The sequence below is a fragment of the Lepisosteus oculatus genome, chromosome 2 (assembly GCF_040954835.1).
Source record: "Lepisosteus oculatus isolate fLepOcu1 chromosome 2, fLepOcu1.hap2, whole genome shotgun sequence".
Classification (NCBI taxonomy): Eukaryota; Metazoa; Chordata; class Actinopteri; order Semionotiformes; family Lepisosteidae; genus Lepisosteus; species Lepisosteus oculatus.
In genome coordinates this window covers 64936860-64953963 of record NC_090697.1, presented here as the reverse complement: position 1 = coordinate 64953963, position 17104 = coordinate 64936860, and the positions used below count along the sequence as shown (strand labels likewise).

The 17104-nt window shown below is 42.6% G+C and overlaps 1 protein-coding gene across 2 annotated transcripts in view; it reads left to right on the top strand.

Moving 5' to 3' along the window:
- The window catches only part of dock5 (dedicator of cytokinesis 5), a 76229-nt gene extending 60555 nt beyond the window's left edge, over window positions 1-15674 (top strand). For both annotated transcript variants that reach the window (XM_015343035.2, XM_015343028.2), the window contains exons 39-52: window positions 1156-1245; window positions 2891-2995; window positions 3614-3755; window positions 4293-4374; window positions 5092-5176; window positions 5511-5597; window positions 5998-6174; window positions 6373-6456; window positions 7401-7538; window positions 8058-8233; window positions 8728-8872; window positions 9911-10061; window positions 12802-12917; window positions 13196-15674. In XM_015343035.2, coding sequence (XP_015198521.1) covers window positions 1156-1245; window positions 2891-2995; window positions 3614-3755; window positions 4293-4374; window positions 5092-5176; window positions 5511-5597; window positions 5998-6174; window positions 6373-6456; window positions 7401-7538; window positions 8058-8233; window positions 8728-8872; window positions 9911-10061; window positions 12802-12917; window positions 13196-13297 — 1680 coding nt within the window. In that variant the 3' untranslated portion in view covers window positions 13298-15674. The remainder of the gene's footprint in view (window positions 1-1155; window positions 1246-2890; window positions 2996-3613; window positions 3756-4292; window positions 4375-5091; window positions 5177-5510; window positions 5598-5997; window positions 6175-6372; window positions 6457-7400; window positions 7539-8057; window positions 8234-8727; window positions 8873-9910; window positions 10062-12801; window positions 12918-13195) is intronic.
- The last annotated feature ends 1430 nt before the right edge of the window (window positions 15675-17104 follow it).

Sequence of the window (17104 nt, the reverse complement as noted above, 5' to 3'; positions counted from 1 at the left end):
AGTGCATCAGTTGGCAAAAACATAAGAATATATTGGCAGTCCATTGAGGGGAAGAGTCGTAGAGGGCAGACACAGGTATGTTTCTATCCAGAAGATAAGAAAGAGATGAGGGTGGCTTTGAGAACTACAAGTACCAGAATCCTTAGCATCCAAATGAGGAAATGAGCCCCAGCTGAGCAGACACTGTGTAAAAAAAGGCGTGAATGTTTTATCTGCTCGGAAGACCTGGTGAGAGACAGAGCTAAAGAGTTTAAAAAAAAACAATACAGCACTAATTTAGTAATCTGGATAAGAACCTGAATTTAGCTTTAACCCAGGCCTAGACCCTGCTTTTTGTTATGTAAAATGTTCATGTTTATATGTTTTAATTTCTTGTATGATGATAACAATCCTAGCATTTTAGATACGGTAGGAATTGTAACAAACATAACTGTAGCCGTAATAAGCATTTCTTAGGTTTTATTTGCATTACTGATATTTGTGTTACAGTCATTAAGTGCCAGAGACCTCCAGATATTTCTTTTAGTTGTTGTGTGCACCCAACCTTTACAAGAGGCTCCCTGCTCTGGTACCCTGCATGTCATGATCTGCACACACACACATTAAGAAAATAGGCTGTCAGCACTGAGTCAAAGTTGTGACTCCTGAAACAGAGGTCTTGAATGTGACTCATTCCAGTATTTGGGTGCTGAAGACTGAAATGACTGATGACCGCGATCATCAATCTAACCTTGGGAAAGGCCCATTCAATTACTATTACTGGGTTGTAAATCCATCACCTCTTCCGCTCTCTATCTCTTCTTCAGGCAGGGACAGTTCAGACCAATGCCAGGGTCCTGAGAGCCAATGGGGGGGGGGGACTCTAAATTGCATTATTTGGACTAAGGTGTTGCTTGATCAGTCTTAGTGATCATGCTTTTTAGGCCTTTGCTCATTAACTATTTCAAACTTCAAGATTAAAATTTCAATAATTTCACAGCTTCATAGGTTTTATTTTCCCGTAGATGAGCTGCTGTACATCTTGCATTTACTGTCATAGTCAAAATAATCAGCATGCAGGCTGCTGATGTGCTGCTGGGTCAGAATATCGTCAGTTAGTGCAGCTGTTGTGGTCAGCGTCTTTACAAGTGCCCAGCTGTGTGCTTGCTGTTTCAGATGTGGGAGAAGGCCATCAAGCTGAGTAAGGAGCTGGCAGGGATGTATGAGAATCAGATCTTTGACTTCATGGAGCTCAGCCAGCTGCTGGTAAGAGAACAGCCAACTTTCATATCATTCATATCATCTTTCAGCAGTCATATTTCATCGTAATTGTAGCTGCTGTGCTTGGAAAAACAAGAGAAAGCCCATGGCACGCATCTTGGTACTACTAACTACTTGGTACTACTTGGACGATCTGAGTATCTTGCTGAGAGACTGCTGAAAAAGATACAGCTCTACAGTACTTAATCGGAAGTATTGCTAAGAGGGGTGGGAGACTGGAACAAGCAGCCCAGAGATGTTAAAACAGATATCCTAGGATTCTTCAGGAAAAAGCTGGATGAGATCCTTGGATCATCAAGTGATTAAGATGCTCTAAATGTAACATTTATTACAATGTTTAAGTGTAATATTTGTTGTAATTGCTGAGGCTCTGTCTGCTTTCGACTGAAAAAAGGAAAATATTATGCTCCTTTTTCAAAATGTGTTTCCTTTTTTAAATGTCCTCTGATCTCTTCCTGTAAAACAGTTAATAACATTTAAGCAGTGGTTTCACTTTTCTCTTCCCTAAATTGTCATGAATCAGGGATATTATGTTGCAATTGCACAAGATAAGATAAGATCACTTTTATTGGCCATATTACAATTTCTTGCATTAGGGATTTGCCTTTTCACATACCCCAGCTTGCTCTCCATGAGACACACAGAAGGGGAGAGAGGCTTGGGGTCAGAGCGCAGGGTCAGCCATTTATACGGCGCCCCTGGAGCAGTTGGAGTTAAGGGCCAACAGAGCAGGATTCCTCTGCCAGCCGCGGGATACGAACCGGCAACCTTCCAGCCACAGGCACAGATCCTTAGCCACAGAGCCACAATTTGTACCAACAAATCTTAAAAAAAGATATTGCTGCTCTAAAGTCCAGAGAAGAGCAACCATATATATTCCCTAGTTTGAAAGGAATTTCCAAAGCAAGATAATTAAGGGTAATGGGGACTCCCCTCCACTACCACCTGGATGATGCGATGGCAGCCAGAGTGCGCCAGTATGCGCACAACACATCAGCTATCAGTGGGGAGGAGAACAGAGTGATGAAGCCAGTTCACAGATAGGGGTTATTAGGAGACAATGATTGTTCGAGGCAAAGGGGAATTTGACTGGGATGCTGGGATTACACCTCTACTCTCTTAATGAAACTGGGGCAATAGGACCCATGCAGACTGTAGAGTTAGCACTCCCTACTGGTCCTAATAATATCACTGAGCTACCAGTTCAGGAAAATGGGCAGTAGCAAAATATGCATAGACCTGTATATCTGGAAGGAGAAGAAGTGGAGAACCCCAAGCCCCATCTACCAACAAGAGAAAAGATACATTTTCTCTATTAGCATTTTCTCCAATGTCACTGTTCTGTAGTAATTTTTTTCATGGTTAAAGTGACAGAAAGCATTACAATTATATAACTGAAACAGCTGTCACCGCATGTAGGAAAGTGTAGTGCTGTAATTTTTGCAGCCACAGTGCTTTGGAGACTTCATGTGTGCCATGAATAATAATATCACTCAAGGGATGTCAGTGGCATAGAAATGCAGAAAACTTTCAGCAATACAAAGCTGCCATCTAGTGGTTTTTAGGTTGAATTGCTGAATTTGAAGCTGGCAGTGACGTTCAATACATTTATTTTCTTCTGTGTCTGCAGAAACAGCAGGCCCTGTTCTATGAGAACATCATGCATGCCATGCGGCCACAGCCGGAGTATTTCGCAGTGGGATACTACGGCCTGGGCTTCCCCACTTTCCTCAGGGTGAGACCCCACTTCCTCTACCGCATCTGTTTTGGTACAGCTTCTGGAAAGCTTTCACGAATACATCAAAACCACTGCGAACTCTCATTGGTTCTTTTGCTTCACACATTTATCCAAAGTGACTCATAAAAGTGCAAATGCACGATGCATACCATGTAAAAAATAGTGTGCAATGTAGTATCAGGAAAAACTAAAATAAATGTCGCAAAAGTAGTTCAAGGAGGGAGCTGCATCAGCATGCGTAGGCAGCAAAGGAACAAGTAAAGGTCTATCCTCTGCTGAAAAGAGAAAAAAAGAAACAGAACATTTCAGCTGTGGAGCCTTCTTCGGGTGTCAATAAATGTAGCAAGTTGCATAGCGCAGTCATAAGTGCAGTCATTTGCATTATACAGGTTATAAACAATTCCAGAGAGGCAGGATGTATTATAACTGAAGTTCATATCAGCAACTTGGAAAATGTAAATTATAGTGAAAGTATACATGTGAGATTCAGTGTGTGACCCAGTACAATAAAAAGGGTTAAGTTATAGATGTTGAGTGACCTCTTGAAGACTGTGGTGTCTGGTGCTATATATAAAGCCAAAAAGACGTGAGCTATTGTAATTTCTCTTGTTTCAGAATAAGGTCTTTATTTACCGGGGGAAAGAGTATGAATGGCTAGAAGACTTCAGCTTGAAGCTGCTGTCTCAGTTCCCACTGGCTGTGAGGATGACCAGCACGTCACCCCCTACTGACGAGATCTGTAGCTCCGCTGGACAGCGTATCCTTCTCTTCCTGTTTCCCCCCTGCCGAGTCTGTGGTTATCTGTACCTCAGGGCAAGGGGTTACCACTTTCAACGATGTGGTAACGATTTGACACATAGTGCTAGAAATACATGTTTTTATTCCAGCTACCAGCCATGTTATTGAAACTGATACACAAGCTTCTTTCAAGAGATGTCTGGATGAGATCTTTGGATCAGTTAACTACCAAAACCTAACTAGGTGGACCAAACAGCCTCCTGTTGTTTGTTAACCATTCTTATCAAAGTCCTAGATCGAAGGGTTTTCCATTCTAGCATAAAAACTGAATTGCACTCAAGAGACTTTTCAGATGATCTCATTCCAGATAATTTCCAAAATCCTTCAAGTTTGTGTGTGGGGGGTTTCCCTTTCTTGTACCTGTCATAGTGGCTATTGATCTCTAAATGTGTACAGTTAGTTTGAAAAGACCTGCTTTAAGATATAAGCCTTGAAGGCCGACCTTGGAAAAGCCAGGCCAGACCAAGCCATGACTACCCTTAACCAGACACTGCAGACATCCAGTGTTTCACCGTCAAGCCTGTTCTCAACCTGCCTCCCCGCTTCAAGGACAAAGGAGTGCCAGAGCAGATCCTGAAGTATGACATCACACGGCCCTGTCTCTGTTGCTTGCTTCTTAAGAGCACGACCGCTGTTGTGTTCTCGCCTGTGTGATGGGGTTCTGTCTAGTGATGCTGTTGTTCTGTTTTTTGTTCTCATTATGCTTGGATTGAGGGAGGATGGGGGAGAACATGGGTCCAATTAGCATTCCCTTTCATAAATTGAAGAATCTCCATAAAAAAAAGGACGAAGTTTGTCGCACCCTTTAAAAAAAACTTTCCTGGAAGGAGCTCTCAGGGTTCACCCTCCCACCCCGACCTGATGATTGTTTCACGAGGAATGTTTCCTCAGTTGGACTGCCCTTCACATCTAGGAGTACCAGATGGCAGTTTTTTTGCCAATCTCTTTCATCCTTTTTAGTGTTTTGAAAGACAGTGCAATTCACCTATATTATGTTAATGCTGTCCAGTTGTGAGCTCTGCAAGCAAAAATTAAAGAGAGGTTTTCAAACTGTTGGTATAACTCAACGACGTATGAAGCAATATGCTTCATAACCCCTCAATTATATTTTCAATTATGGTTATAGCATTTACCAGGTTAAAATATATCCGGGTTAAATAGAATTCAAACAGCTCCTAAGAATTAGACCGCAGGCTTAATTCAGAAAAGTCAATGCCAGAATAAATTCAGGATGTACTGTAGGTTACACTTCCAGTAGGAGAGGCATTGTTAATCTTGTCCTCTGTGTCTTACAGTTATTACAGAACCAATGAGGTGGACCAGTTCCAGTATTCAAGACCCTTCAGAAAAGGCGAAAAGAACCCAGACAATGAGTTTGCAGTGAGTACTTCCCCCAGGAAGTTTCCAAGTATTTCCTGCGCTCTTCTGCTTTAAAAACAGCAATAACCTCATCTAAAGAGGGTTGGGGATCCACATCTAATGCTGGTCCAGTATTCAGAGCTTGCTGTTTTATTCAGTGCAGAACCACAAGGACAGATTCAACCTTTTAAAGCGTCCTGTCGATCAGGTTTGGGGAAGATTCATGGATCTCCAATGCCATGAGCGCCATTGCCCACACTTCCAAATGTACCTCCAGAACTCTTGTGGTCTGCAAACTCCACCTGAGTTTTAGAGTTGGGGGTAAGACTCCATTTCTTTTACTCCATATCTTCAGACCATGTGGATTGAAAGGACTACCTACATCACAGCCTACAAGTTCCCTGGGATTCTCAAGTGGTTCGAAGTCAAGTCGATCTCAGTTGTAAGTGCATGACAAACTATGTGCTTGTTGCAATGAATGTGTGAGAGAGTTAGGCAATTTTAATTCTAAACAACCTATGTTGGTTTGAGATGAACAGTCCTGGTTGTGGTAAGCATGTGTAGTGTTAACTAGGGGGACATGCTGATAGCTTCTTCCACTATTTACTGCAGTTTCAATGAATTAGTGAGCAACCCTGAGCAACACTAAGAGGTCTTATGTACAGCATGTACATTTGTGATGGTTAAATGGCATGCCATGTGATTGTTGGTCTTTATAAGGGTGTTTTTTAGATGCTGTGTTTTGCTGGTCTATGTTTTTAAATGAGAAAGCTGCTCAGTCTTGCTGTGTCACCTTCAATTCAGCTTGTGTCAGTGTGTGATTGCAGTATGTGTGTATCCAGGAGGAGATCAGCCCTCTGGAAAATGCCATTGAGACTATGGAGATGGCCAATGAAAAACTCAGTAACCTGGTGCAGCAGCAAGCCTGTGATCGCTCGCTGGCTGTCCACCCACTGTCCATGATGCTGAATGGCATCGTTGACCCTGCTGTCATGGGCGGCTTCTCCAACTACGAGAAGGTTTGTGCTTCTGTGTGCCTTACAGTTCGACAGTCTGTCATTCTCTGTCTTGGCTTACCTGTTTGCCTGGCTGGCCATCTTCTACAAAGAAAATTGTCAGTGGGGCTATCTGAACATTGCCATGAATGCAGTGATGCACTCCTGGGCTCCCGGTTCTTGCAGGCTTTCATGACCCGGTCATTGTTTTCCTTCTGCTAGGCTTTCTTCACAGACGCCTATATCGAAGAGCACCCTGAGGACCTGGAGCGCATTGAGATCCTGAAACACCTCATCGCCCTGCAGGTCAGATTGCAGCTCGAACCCACACAGTGAGATAGATGCTTTTAACGCTTGACAAAAAATATCAGTGGGAACAAGGGACGAGTCAAGATGGTATGGGAAAATGTTGCACAAACCTCAGAGTAAAGTTGATAAAATGCTGATGCTCCTGGAGAGTTTTTGAGAGGGCAAATCAAGAAGGTTGAGGTGAATTCCACACTTTGAAGTAGAAACAAAAATCAGTGTTTTGGCTGTTGGGACTTCTTCAGGTCTGAGTATGAATGAGAAAGCAAGGGTGCAGGGATAAGAAGAGAAGAAACTAAAGAACATGTGAAAGAGTGAAATTTTCAGTTGAATTAACTCGGCCCTGTGTAGTAGCACGCTGACACAGCACCCCCATTCAAACCAAATCACGAAAGTGCTGTTTCCAAGTCCCCTTTAGTTTCTGTGTCGATATGATAAGGGCCAATATGTTTTCACTGTGGTCTATATGGTTTTTCACCTGCTGAAACTGAACCAGATGTTCTCTTATCTGTAATACAAGTGCAAGTTACAACCTCAGGCCATTCAACCTATTGTACCTTCCCAGTTTCCATAAACTCTAGACATTTGCAAACTGGTTTCAGCTGTGTCCCAGTCAGTCACTAGATTAAAGACTACTAAATATTAGTATAGCGTTGTTATTCCATGACAGGTAGTATAAGACAATGCCAGTGTTACATTAGTAAAAAATAAACAAATGGAATACAAACAAGGCAAACAATACTCATAAAGGTGAAGTCAGGGCAGGAAATGCTGCATTCATAGTTCACTCACAACAAGCTGTAATTCCAAATTTCCCAGCACGTCAACCTTTTTAATGTCATATAATGGTTTTATTTTATGCATTAATAGTTTTATCCAAAAATGCCCCTTTTATAGACTTTGAATTTGGGACAGGCCTTATCCCCTTTTCACTGTCTCCTTAGATCCCGCTGTTGGCGGATGGGATACGAATTCATGGGGAGAAATCCACGGAGCAGCTGAAGCCGCTGCACAACCGCCTGGTCTCCTGCTTCCAGGAGCTGAAGGAGAAAGTGGAGAAGCACTATGGTGTCATCACGCTGGTTAGTAGCACTCCCTGCAGCCCGGGTCAGCACAGACGATTGGTTTTCAAGCCCATCCAGGACCATTATCGACCGATTACTGGCTTAATTAGTTATGACTAAGGTGATCTCCATAACTGATAGAGGAGAATAGCAAAACCCCGTGGGTTTGAGGCTCGCTAAGACCAGGCCAAGGTGTCCCTGATAGCAGAGCAATGAAGAAGAATAAGGAGAGGGTGAGATCACACTTGTGTGCTTCAGGACACAAGGAAATTCAACTCAAGGCCTTTGTTCGGCTGATCTTTTAAATTTGTTGCTGGCCTCACTCACAGAAGGAACCAAATCATCTTATTAAATAAATAACCATTGTTCCTCCTGGTGAGCTGGCGAAGCGTGTTATAGGGGAACACAGCATTTTAAAGGCTTTGGAACGCCAGTTTGTGCAATGTCATCTGGCTTTTGAGGTTCACCGTATACGTATAAAGAGTGGAGCCCCTCTCTCTGTCTGAGCAGTGTGGTTCTGAACCCTCTCTCCCACAGCCCTGCTCCCTGACAGAGAGGAAGAAGAGCCGCGTGGGCTCAGTAGTGATGCCATACATCATGTCCTCGACGCTGCGCCGCCTGTCCACTGTGTCCACGCTGTCCACCGCCTCCTCGGGTCACTCCAGCGGCTCCGGCTCCTCCGACGGCACCCCTTCCCGGCCCTGCTCGCAGGAGTGCGTGTCCCCACTCTCCCTCAGCCCTCAGCTGTTTTCCTCTGCAGTGTTCAGGGCAGCAGTGCCTCTGCGTCTGTCTGCCCCTTAACTTGATTTCTCTTCATCTCGACATGTTCTAGTGTTTCTTCCTTTTTATCTCCATCCTTCGGTTCCTCTCTTGTTAGCGAGACTAGGAAAAGAGGAAGAGAAGGATTGGGGACCCGACTGGGGGACCCTGAATCTTGAAACATCCTCTCCTCTTTAAGAGGTGAAGTCAGGTTCCCCCAGTGCCTGTCCACCTCTATCTCTCTTTCTCTTTTTCTCAGAAACTCTCTGTCACTATTCAGAGGGGTCAGCACTGCCCCATGCTGCAGCATGGGTTTTCAGGGTCTGCCCTGCCTTTCTCTTTTACCCCGTTTCTCTCGTCACCCGTCTGGTTCTCCCTGTCTCCGGCTCTCCTTCTCCGCCTCTCTTCAGTTTAGCCAGAGTTCATCTCTCTCTTTCTCTGTACCCAGCTCTCTGCTCTCCCGAGGCAGCGACCGGAGAGCCTCGGTGCTGTCCCGCTCCGAGGAGGACAATAGAATCGGCCGCAAGAACCGGAGGGAGTGGAACATCAGTAAATCCCAAGTGCTGATGGAGAGACTGCCAGACGCAGACGGGGTAACGGAACCTCGGTGATAAGTGGAGCAATACAGTTGGATTGCCAGAGCATTACTGTGGCCGAATTCCAGTCGCGTATTGGATTACACAAAGGTGTTGTAGCTAGAATTCTGCTAAAGGATCTACCTTGTGTAGAAATGTTCTCATCACATAGTTTCTGCAGGACAGCCACACAGAACATTATCCAGGTTTTCAATAAAAGAAACTTGAATAGTGCTTTTCTGGACACTCCACTCAAAGAGCTTTACAGGTAATGTGGACTTCCCTTCACCATCACCAATGTGTAACACCACCTGGATGATGCTCCAGTCCGCTCACCACACACCAGTTCTCAGTGGGGAGGAGAACAGAGTGATGAAGCCTGTTCAGAGATGGGGATTATTAGGAGCCAATGATTGGTAAAGGCCAGGGGGAAATTTTGCCAGGACTCCGGGTAAACACTCGTAAGCTTTTCGAGAAACACCCTGGGACTTTTAATGATCAAAGACAGAAAGGACCGCAGTTTTATGTCTCATCCGAAGGACGGCACATTTTTACAGTATGGTGTCCCCGGCACTAACTTTGGGCATTAGGACCCATACAGACTGCAGGGTGAGTGCCCCCTACTGGTCCCACTAACACCTCTTCAAGTGCTAACCTTGGTTTTTCCCAGGAGGTCTCCCATCCAGATACTGACAAAGCTCACACCTGCTGAGCTCCAGGGAGCTGCCATTTGTGAGTTGCAGAGTGATATAGCTGCTCTCTGGTTTTCTCAAGAAGACTCACAAACTTGTTAAAAGTGACAGAGCTTGAACATAATGAACTGGATTATACCTTAACAATTGAACCTTTAGGATTTAGCAGTGTGTGCTTAACCTCTGTGACAGACAGTGTAGGTTATTCTGATGGCTTTACCTGGTGAAAGTATAGTTTGTAGGCACACTTCAGTGAGGAATAAGGAAGTTTTACTAAGTGTAGGTGTGGGCATGTTGTCTTCCTTATATGTCTCTCAAAGGAGAGCAAATCTTTGACTCTGATGTTGTGCCCTCTCCATCACAGACCCCTCCAGAGAGGCCTCAGAGACCCAAAAGCTTGCAGTTTGGGGACCGGCGAGTGACCCTGTCCCTCTTCCAGGGGGGATCCTCTCAGCTCAACTTGTCCAACCCACTCAGCCCCCTGCCCCCCTCTCCTCACACACCTCGCAGTTCCAGTAAGTACATCCTAGAGTGCTCACAGGAAATGGAAGTAAGAATGTACATTGCAGAGCACTTTAATCTCTTTCATAGAAGCAGATATGTCCTTTAATGTCAGAAGTGTGCAGATTTACTCAAAACAAAATTCTGAGTTTGAGTTTGAATTATCCAAAAATAGTTTTGAGAAAAAGTGCAAGAACTTGCAGTTTATTAAACCCCAAATAGCTCAAACCAATGGCATGTGCAGTGGCAATCCAATCTGATCATATTTTTGTTGTATCTGATTTGGATTAGCCAGTTGTGCATTTTGCACATCTCAGTTCAGTCCCACAAATCTCACAACCACACACGTTGAGAATAAGGACGTGTAAGCTAACACTTCAGACTTCCCTCCTTCAAGCTGCTTGTGTCTCAGTAGGTCACAGGCAGCACAGTCTTGTACCAGAGGATCAGGGCTGAATGGAGGAGAGATATCTCCTACTCCAACAGCACAACTTACATCCAAGTGCCCAGCACACTGCAGGGGGTGCTGTGTCTTGTTGAGAGCAAAGAGTGCCATGTAACTTCAGGCACAGATTTGGCACTCAACTGCGTATTCTTAATTTTATTTAGGACCTTGTTTGCAATGTGGAATCTGGACCCTACATAAATGCAGTATTGATGATCAAGTGGCCAGAAATATAGAGTGTTGTACCAGTCCTAATGCAGGATTACATACAATACAGGGTGATCATAAAGGAATCTCTGGGAAACTGGATTCACACTGAAAATGTGTGAGCTGTGAGCATGTACTTAGCAGTGCAAAAAGCATTTGCCTCCAGGTGGTGCTGCATCACTATAGTTGTGAATCCTTTCCTGAAGAAGAACCTATATATAATTTGTGATGTTACAGACTGCCAGCCTTGGACTGTCCATCTTGCATTTCTTCCAGAGGAGACTAGTGTGCTCGGGCATCCGTAAGAGGCCTGTTCCAATTAAACAACAAATATATAAAAACTAACAGTAATCAAGTACATGCGTGTGCCTCTACAGCAGTTCATGAAATAACAAATCCAAATAATAACAAATATGAAATTAATAAAATCCACATAAATAACAAATCCTCAAAACTTGTAAAAGCTGCATTTGTGAAAGGACTAATGTAAAATAAATAGAGCGCAGATGCTCTGCAACTTGAAAACAAAGCTAACCCATCCTGTTAGATCGAATGCGTTGCTCTATCTCATGAAATAATCACCCAGAGCAGTCTGATCGGAAGTTACATTTTTTTAAAAACGAGTGCGCTCCAAGTGCCTGCAGTGTAGAGGTCTCAGGTGTGTCAGTGGAATCAGAAGAGATTCACCGAGTGCTTTTTTAGCAGCGAACCAAATGTTTAAACACTTCAGTTTATTGACACAAGCTCACATTTCACATTGAGCCAAGTATTTTTCATTAAAGTTGCTGTCTGTTTAAGTTATTTTTTTCCAATATCGGTACTTATATCTTTATAATCATGTGGTGTGCCACAGGAAGTTAAGGATGTTAAAATCTCAACCTTAAACATATGTAAAGGCTTCATTTTCTCCTGCGGAAGGCTTAACAATGGCATTCGTCACGTGTTGTAGATACATCTGTATAGGTAGTGGAGACAGATAAAGTTCAATATTAGTCCTGAGGTATAGAGAGGAGTGGAAGTAAGACGTGTTGCTTAGGATGTAGACCTATATTACTTTTAACAAACTGTCTGCTCTAGTGTCGTCATCATCATCAGGAACTGAATCTTTATCCCGTTTACCTTAATGTGAGTAAATTTACACAGGAAGGCAGGTGGGCATGAAACAATATTTAAATAGTATCTCCAGGTTTGCTTTTGTGATTCATCAGTCCACAGTTTGTGTAGGAGCCGGAGCTCATAAAACCTCATTGCCCCCAGTGTGTCTGGAGGACAAAACGGAGATTAATTAATTCAGCATGATGTCCTGTTCACGGAGCCCTTGGGTCTAGATAATTAGAAACCTCTTTTTCTGTTAGCCTTCCTTTCAAAAAAGGATTGTTGTTGAAGAGCCCTTGTTCCAGTGAAAATCCTTCAGTATGTGTTAGTCATGTGTGCCAGAAAACAGGATTTACTGCAGTTGTGTAAAACAACTCTTTTTCTTTCCTTCATTAGCATCCTGAAAGCTCTTTTATAGGAAGTGGGTCATGGTCTCCATGCCTCCGGCATCAGAGATGCATTGCCTTTTATAACAGAGTTTTCATGTGCTCACCTCACAAACAAAAAAAACATTGTAATAAAAAAGACAAATATCAGATTTCTGCTCTTTGGGACTTTGTTGGCCATTACTGTAGTGTTTTCATTCAGGTGCACATGTGTAGGCCAGTGGTGCCCAGTCCTGGTCCTGGTGAGCCACACACCTGCTGGTTTCTGTTCCAGCTGAGCCCTCAGGTACACAATCAAACCCTTCATTAAGATTAGCCTGCACTGTTTGTCCCCAGCTCTTAAACATGTTGGAACTTTAACTATTGTATTTGGTGAATTAAATAAAATCCCAACTTTGTGACTAGAAACAAAATGCAAATATTCAATTGAAACAACTTCTTAGCTCAATTAAGGGTTCATTTATCTAATTAAGGTGGGATGGGTTGAAAACCACCAGGTGTGTGAGTCACCAGGACCAGGATTGGGAACCACTGTACGCAATGGTACTTTCTCCTAAAGATCTGGAAAAAAAAAGCATTTGGTATGCTTCCGGTCAGTTGAACTGCCTTCCTTCTCTGCAGGTTACACTTCTCTTCAGAGTGATGGTGATTTGAGCTCAGACCCCCCAAGCACACCTCCCCCCATTCCTTCAAAAAGACACGCCAATGAAAACGACAGCCCCCGGAACTCAGCAGAGGTAACCAGCAATGGAATGACCCCTTTGAGCCTTTTTTCTTTGATTCCTCTAGTGAACTAAGCTGATGCACCCCTTTGGAGAAATTGATCTAGTACTATAGAGCCTTACAAATTCACCTTTCCTTCTGCACATCAGCTTTAATTTGTAGCCTGGGAGTACGTAGAAGCCTCATCTTCAGTGCCTGTGCAAGTGATCACATTGATACAAGGCAGAATGTCACCAATGGAGCAAATGTCATTGTACTAGCTACTTCTTCATCTCTCTTGTGTCTTTTTTAGTTTGTGCCCCCGCTACCAGTGAAAGGGGATACCAGACCACCCCCGCCGCCTCCCAAAACGCGCAAGTCCGTGGTCTCGACGTTTGAGCACAGTCCGCAGTGAAGGGGGGCGTCGGTCCTGATGCTGGGATCGTCTGTGTGAACGGGTGTGTGAAGAATATCAGGCCCTGTGTCACCCTTTCCATCCCTTCCCTCCCTTCATCTGACTACAGCGATTAGCGAACAGCAGTGGGACCTGAGAGAGAGGGGGGGGGAGGGTGGAGAGCACATCTGGAGGCGAAAGTGTCCTGGAACGCTGAAATTCTTTTCTGTCGGTGAAGTGGCCTCCCTCAAATGGTTCGCACAGAGCGCGGCCTGTCCAGGTGCTGTACACGGCTGGACAAACGAACAGCTTGAAGTCGACCGAAGTGTTTTTAGTTGAGATTCCGTCAGAACCTGAGTTTTGACATTTTTAAAAATAATACACAGTCTTCTAAGGATGTCCAAGACTGCAAAACAAAACAGTTGTGAAATAAATTATGAATATACTACGCTGTAAATAATCGGGGTCGGGAAATGACTAAATTCGTTTGGAAGCTTTTTTTTGTCCAGTTTTCAGCAGCCACAGTAGACAAATTAAAACTCCTGTGTGAATCCTGGAAGCACTGCATTCATGTTATAAAGTCAACAACCGGAGCTTTAAATCACTGCTGTGCAAACCTCCCTTTTATCAATAATGGATTCTACAAGTTCAAGTTCTGTGTAAAGAGTTCTTACATTCTTACAGAATGTTTGTTACTCCACACACCTCCTTAGCAGCCTGACTCCCTGGAAGACTTCCCTGTTGTCAACAGTGATTGAAGAACCTTGCAGTAATGTGTTCTTATTTTAATCAGTTTGCAAAGGCCTCCAAATGTGGGATTTTAATAGTGTTTGGAAAAGGAGGGAAGGGTTTTATACAACGCAGGAGCTTCAATAAATGTTTCCAGGCACTCATTTCATTCAGTGTAACAACTTAAAGTGTTAAACTTAGTGTAAGTGTAACTTACGATTTTTTGACATGCTGGTGGCTTGCGAAACACAGTATTGGCGGTCACAAAAGAACAAGTGCACGATCTTCGTGTCCAAACCCACAAGTTCCCTTTCCATGTGACATCACATGCCTTGGTTTGGCTTTGAAAAATCGTGGCACAATGAAATCAACTGGTCGACAGCAGCCAAGTTACAATAAATGCTGCAGTGTGACAGAATATCTCATAAGAAATACAAAACAGGAGGACAAGATGAGTTGCGAGACAATAAAAAAGGCAGGATTATTTTTTTTTTTTTGGCCTGGGGTGTGTAATGGTCCTTACCTGTGGCATTCCACCCTCTTGGGCTCATTTTATTAACTCATTTTGCACACCTCCAATAAGCCTGTAATTAAAATGAGATGCAGTGTATGGTGTTCAATATCTGTATTCCTCGACTTCAGAAAAGCACTTTGGCCAAAAACATGGCATGGTAAGTAAAAGACAAAAACATTTTAAGCAGTTCATGCTGCATTTTAAATGATGCATTGTACCAAACCTCCACTCACATGCTTTTAAATTCTTTCAAGACATACTAAAGATATTTTTGGAATAGCTTTCTCTTAGGCTAGTGCTTAAGATGCTTTAATTACCTCATTTATTAAACAAAGATAATCAAAACATGCACTGGATTTCAATCTAAATGTGATTTTATGTTTGTCTTAAGGGAAAATGTGTGTTTGTATAAATGTAATGTTTTCCTACAAACAAATGGACTCGTTTTGTATGGGTCTTGATGTCACTGTGTAGTTTATGCACAAGTGCCCTGGATTAGATGCCTGATGTTTTTATCTTCCTGACTGTCACTGTGATGATCTGTCTGATAAAAATGCTTGGTTATGCATCAGCCTATAGGAAGGTTTGCGAGTCTCTGTCTGATATGAAACTGTCTTCTTCAACACTGGATCCTTGAATGCTGAATGTGCACAAATTTAATTCAAGGTAATCTCCTTTTTGCAAGGAAATCAGGATATATGCAGTAAAATGAAGTTTGCAGGAAAAAATTAATACTAATTCAATCACATCAGTACCACAATCGACAAAATGCTATTCGTATGAGGGACCTAGCCTTACAAATGATACAGGCTTTTTGATTTATTGTTCCTTTGCTTTACTTGTGTGTCTTTCTCTTTGTCGAACTAAAAAAGTTTCCACGGTCGTCGTCAAGGAAACAGAGCAGGCTTACAAAATGTGTCAGTTTTGTAGCTAGAATCTCTCAAGGGACCAAAATGAACCAAACCTATATCATGGGGTAAAAATTGTATTTTGCAGAAAAAAGAAAGGAATGTAAAACAGGGAGATGGCAGGTAGGAGTTGCTAGAAATGAGCAGTTCAGCTTTGGAGGAAAAGCATGTCAAAACACTGATTTTTTTGGTATATTTTTATTTGTAATGTCAAACTGTCAGAATAAAATAATTTAACAACCAAAAACAGTGACCACTTTGTTTATTTTACCTCATGGAGTGCTGTTAAAATAATCAATTTCAACATCTGTGAGTGTTAGCAAATGTGTTTTTACAAACTGTTATGTCCCAAAAGCCATGACTTTTTAATGCTGTTTATATGCAAATACATCTATCAATGCGAGCTTTGATACCTTTTAGGGATATCACATGCCGCAGAGGAAACCTTTATCACTTTAGAGAAACAATTCATTTGCCAGCGATCTCTTTCACACAACCCTTTTCCATCATGGCTTCTCTAGAACAAGAGTTGGCAATTTAATTCTGAAAATATTTTTAGAACAAAGTGCAACACACTACAATTAGGGTAACACCCTTAATAATTTATCAGCGGGTTATTAACTGGAAGGTTTGATTTGATAAAAAGCAAGAATAATACCAAGATATTAAAGGGATTTGTAGTAGAACGACTGGATGCAGTGTAATTGTTTAGAGAGCAAAAAAGCTAGTCATGAAAGTTTTAGCAAGAGAGGGTTGGAAAAAAGGGAAATATTTAATAAACGGGATGAATTTTCAAGTGGGTGATGTTTCTTTAAAAATTAAATTGCCGTGTTGAGCTGGGGGTGGAGGTAACTTGTGTTCAGGATTTGAAACTGGCCACAAAATATGTAAGAGAGAACACTGTTACAGTGTAGCCAGATAGGATATACTAGCATACAGAGACACCTGCAGAAAACATTAGGGGTTAAATTTGTCATTCATATGTAGTTTAGTAAAAGTTTGACCTTTTTATCCTTGTAGTAGGTAATATCAAAATTATAGTGACAGTGATGCTGGGGAGAAGAGAGTCTCCAGTTCTCTCATACGTTCATCAGACCATTGCACCTGTGCAACCACAGATGTGCACAAGAGCAGTAATACATAGAGATCAGGTATAGAACAGAGGAACTACAGTATGTATAATGGTCTTTTTATATTTCTCCAGGGCTCAATACCCTTTAATATGCACTGTGTTGAAACCCAGTTTCACAATTCTTATAGAAAAATCAATAACATTCTTAAACCTTTAGCACACTCAAAACATCCGAGACATTTCTTCAGGCAGATATCCATCTCTCCACTCCTCGGCTCAATGCCAGATTTCTACAGCTGATTAATAAAGTAATCATTCAATTACTAGATATAGTATATAGAGGGTGTGATCTAGAGACTGCTGTAAAATGTCAATAAGATGGCTGGGAGAGCACCAGTATAGGTGGCTCACAGGGTAAGAATTGGAGTCATTGGCAGAACTAGAGCGTGAACCTGAGAACACCTGGTAGCAAGTTCTTTAACCTTTCTGGAGCACTGTGCTCCTACTGGGAGCTTGTTTCAAAGTGGGTCTTGTCACGCTAACCTGTGCCTGAAGGAAGTTTCTATTGCTTGCAGAGCTGACGTCTGTTTATCAGTATTAGATTT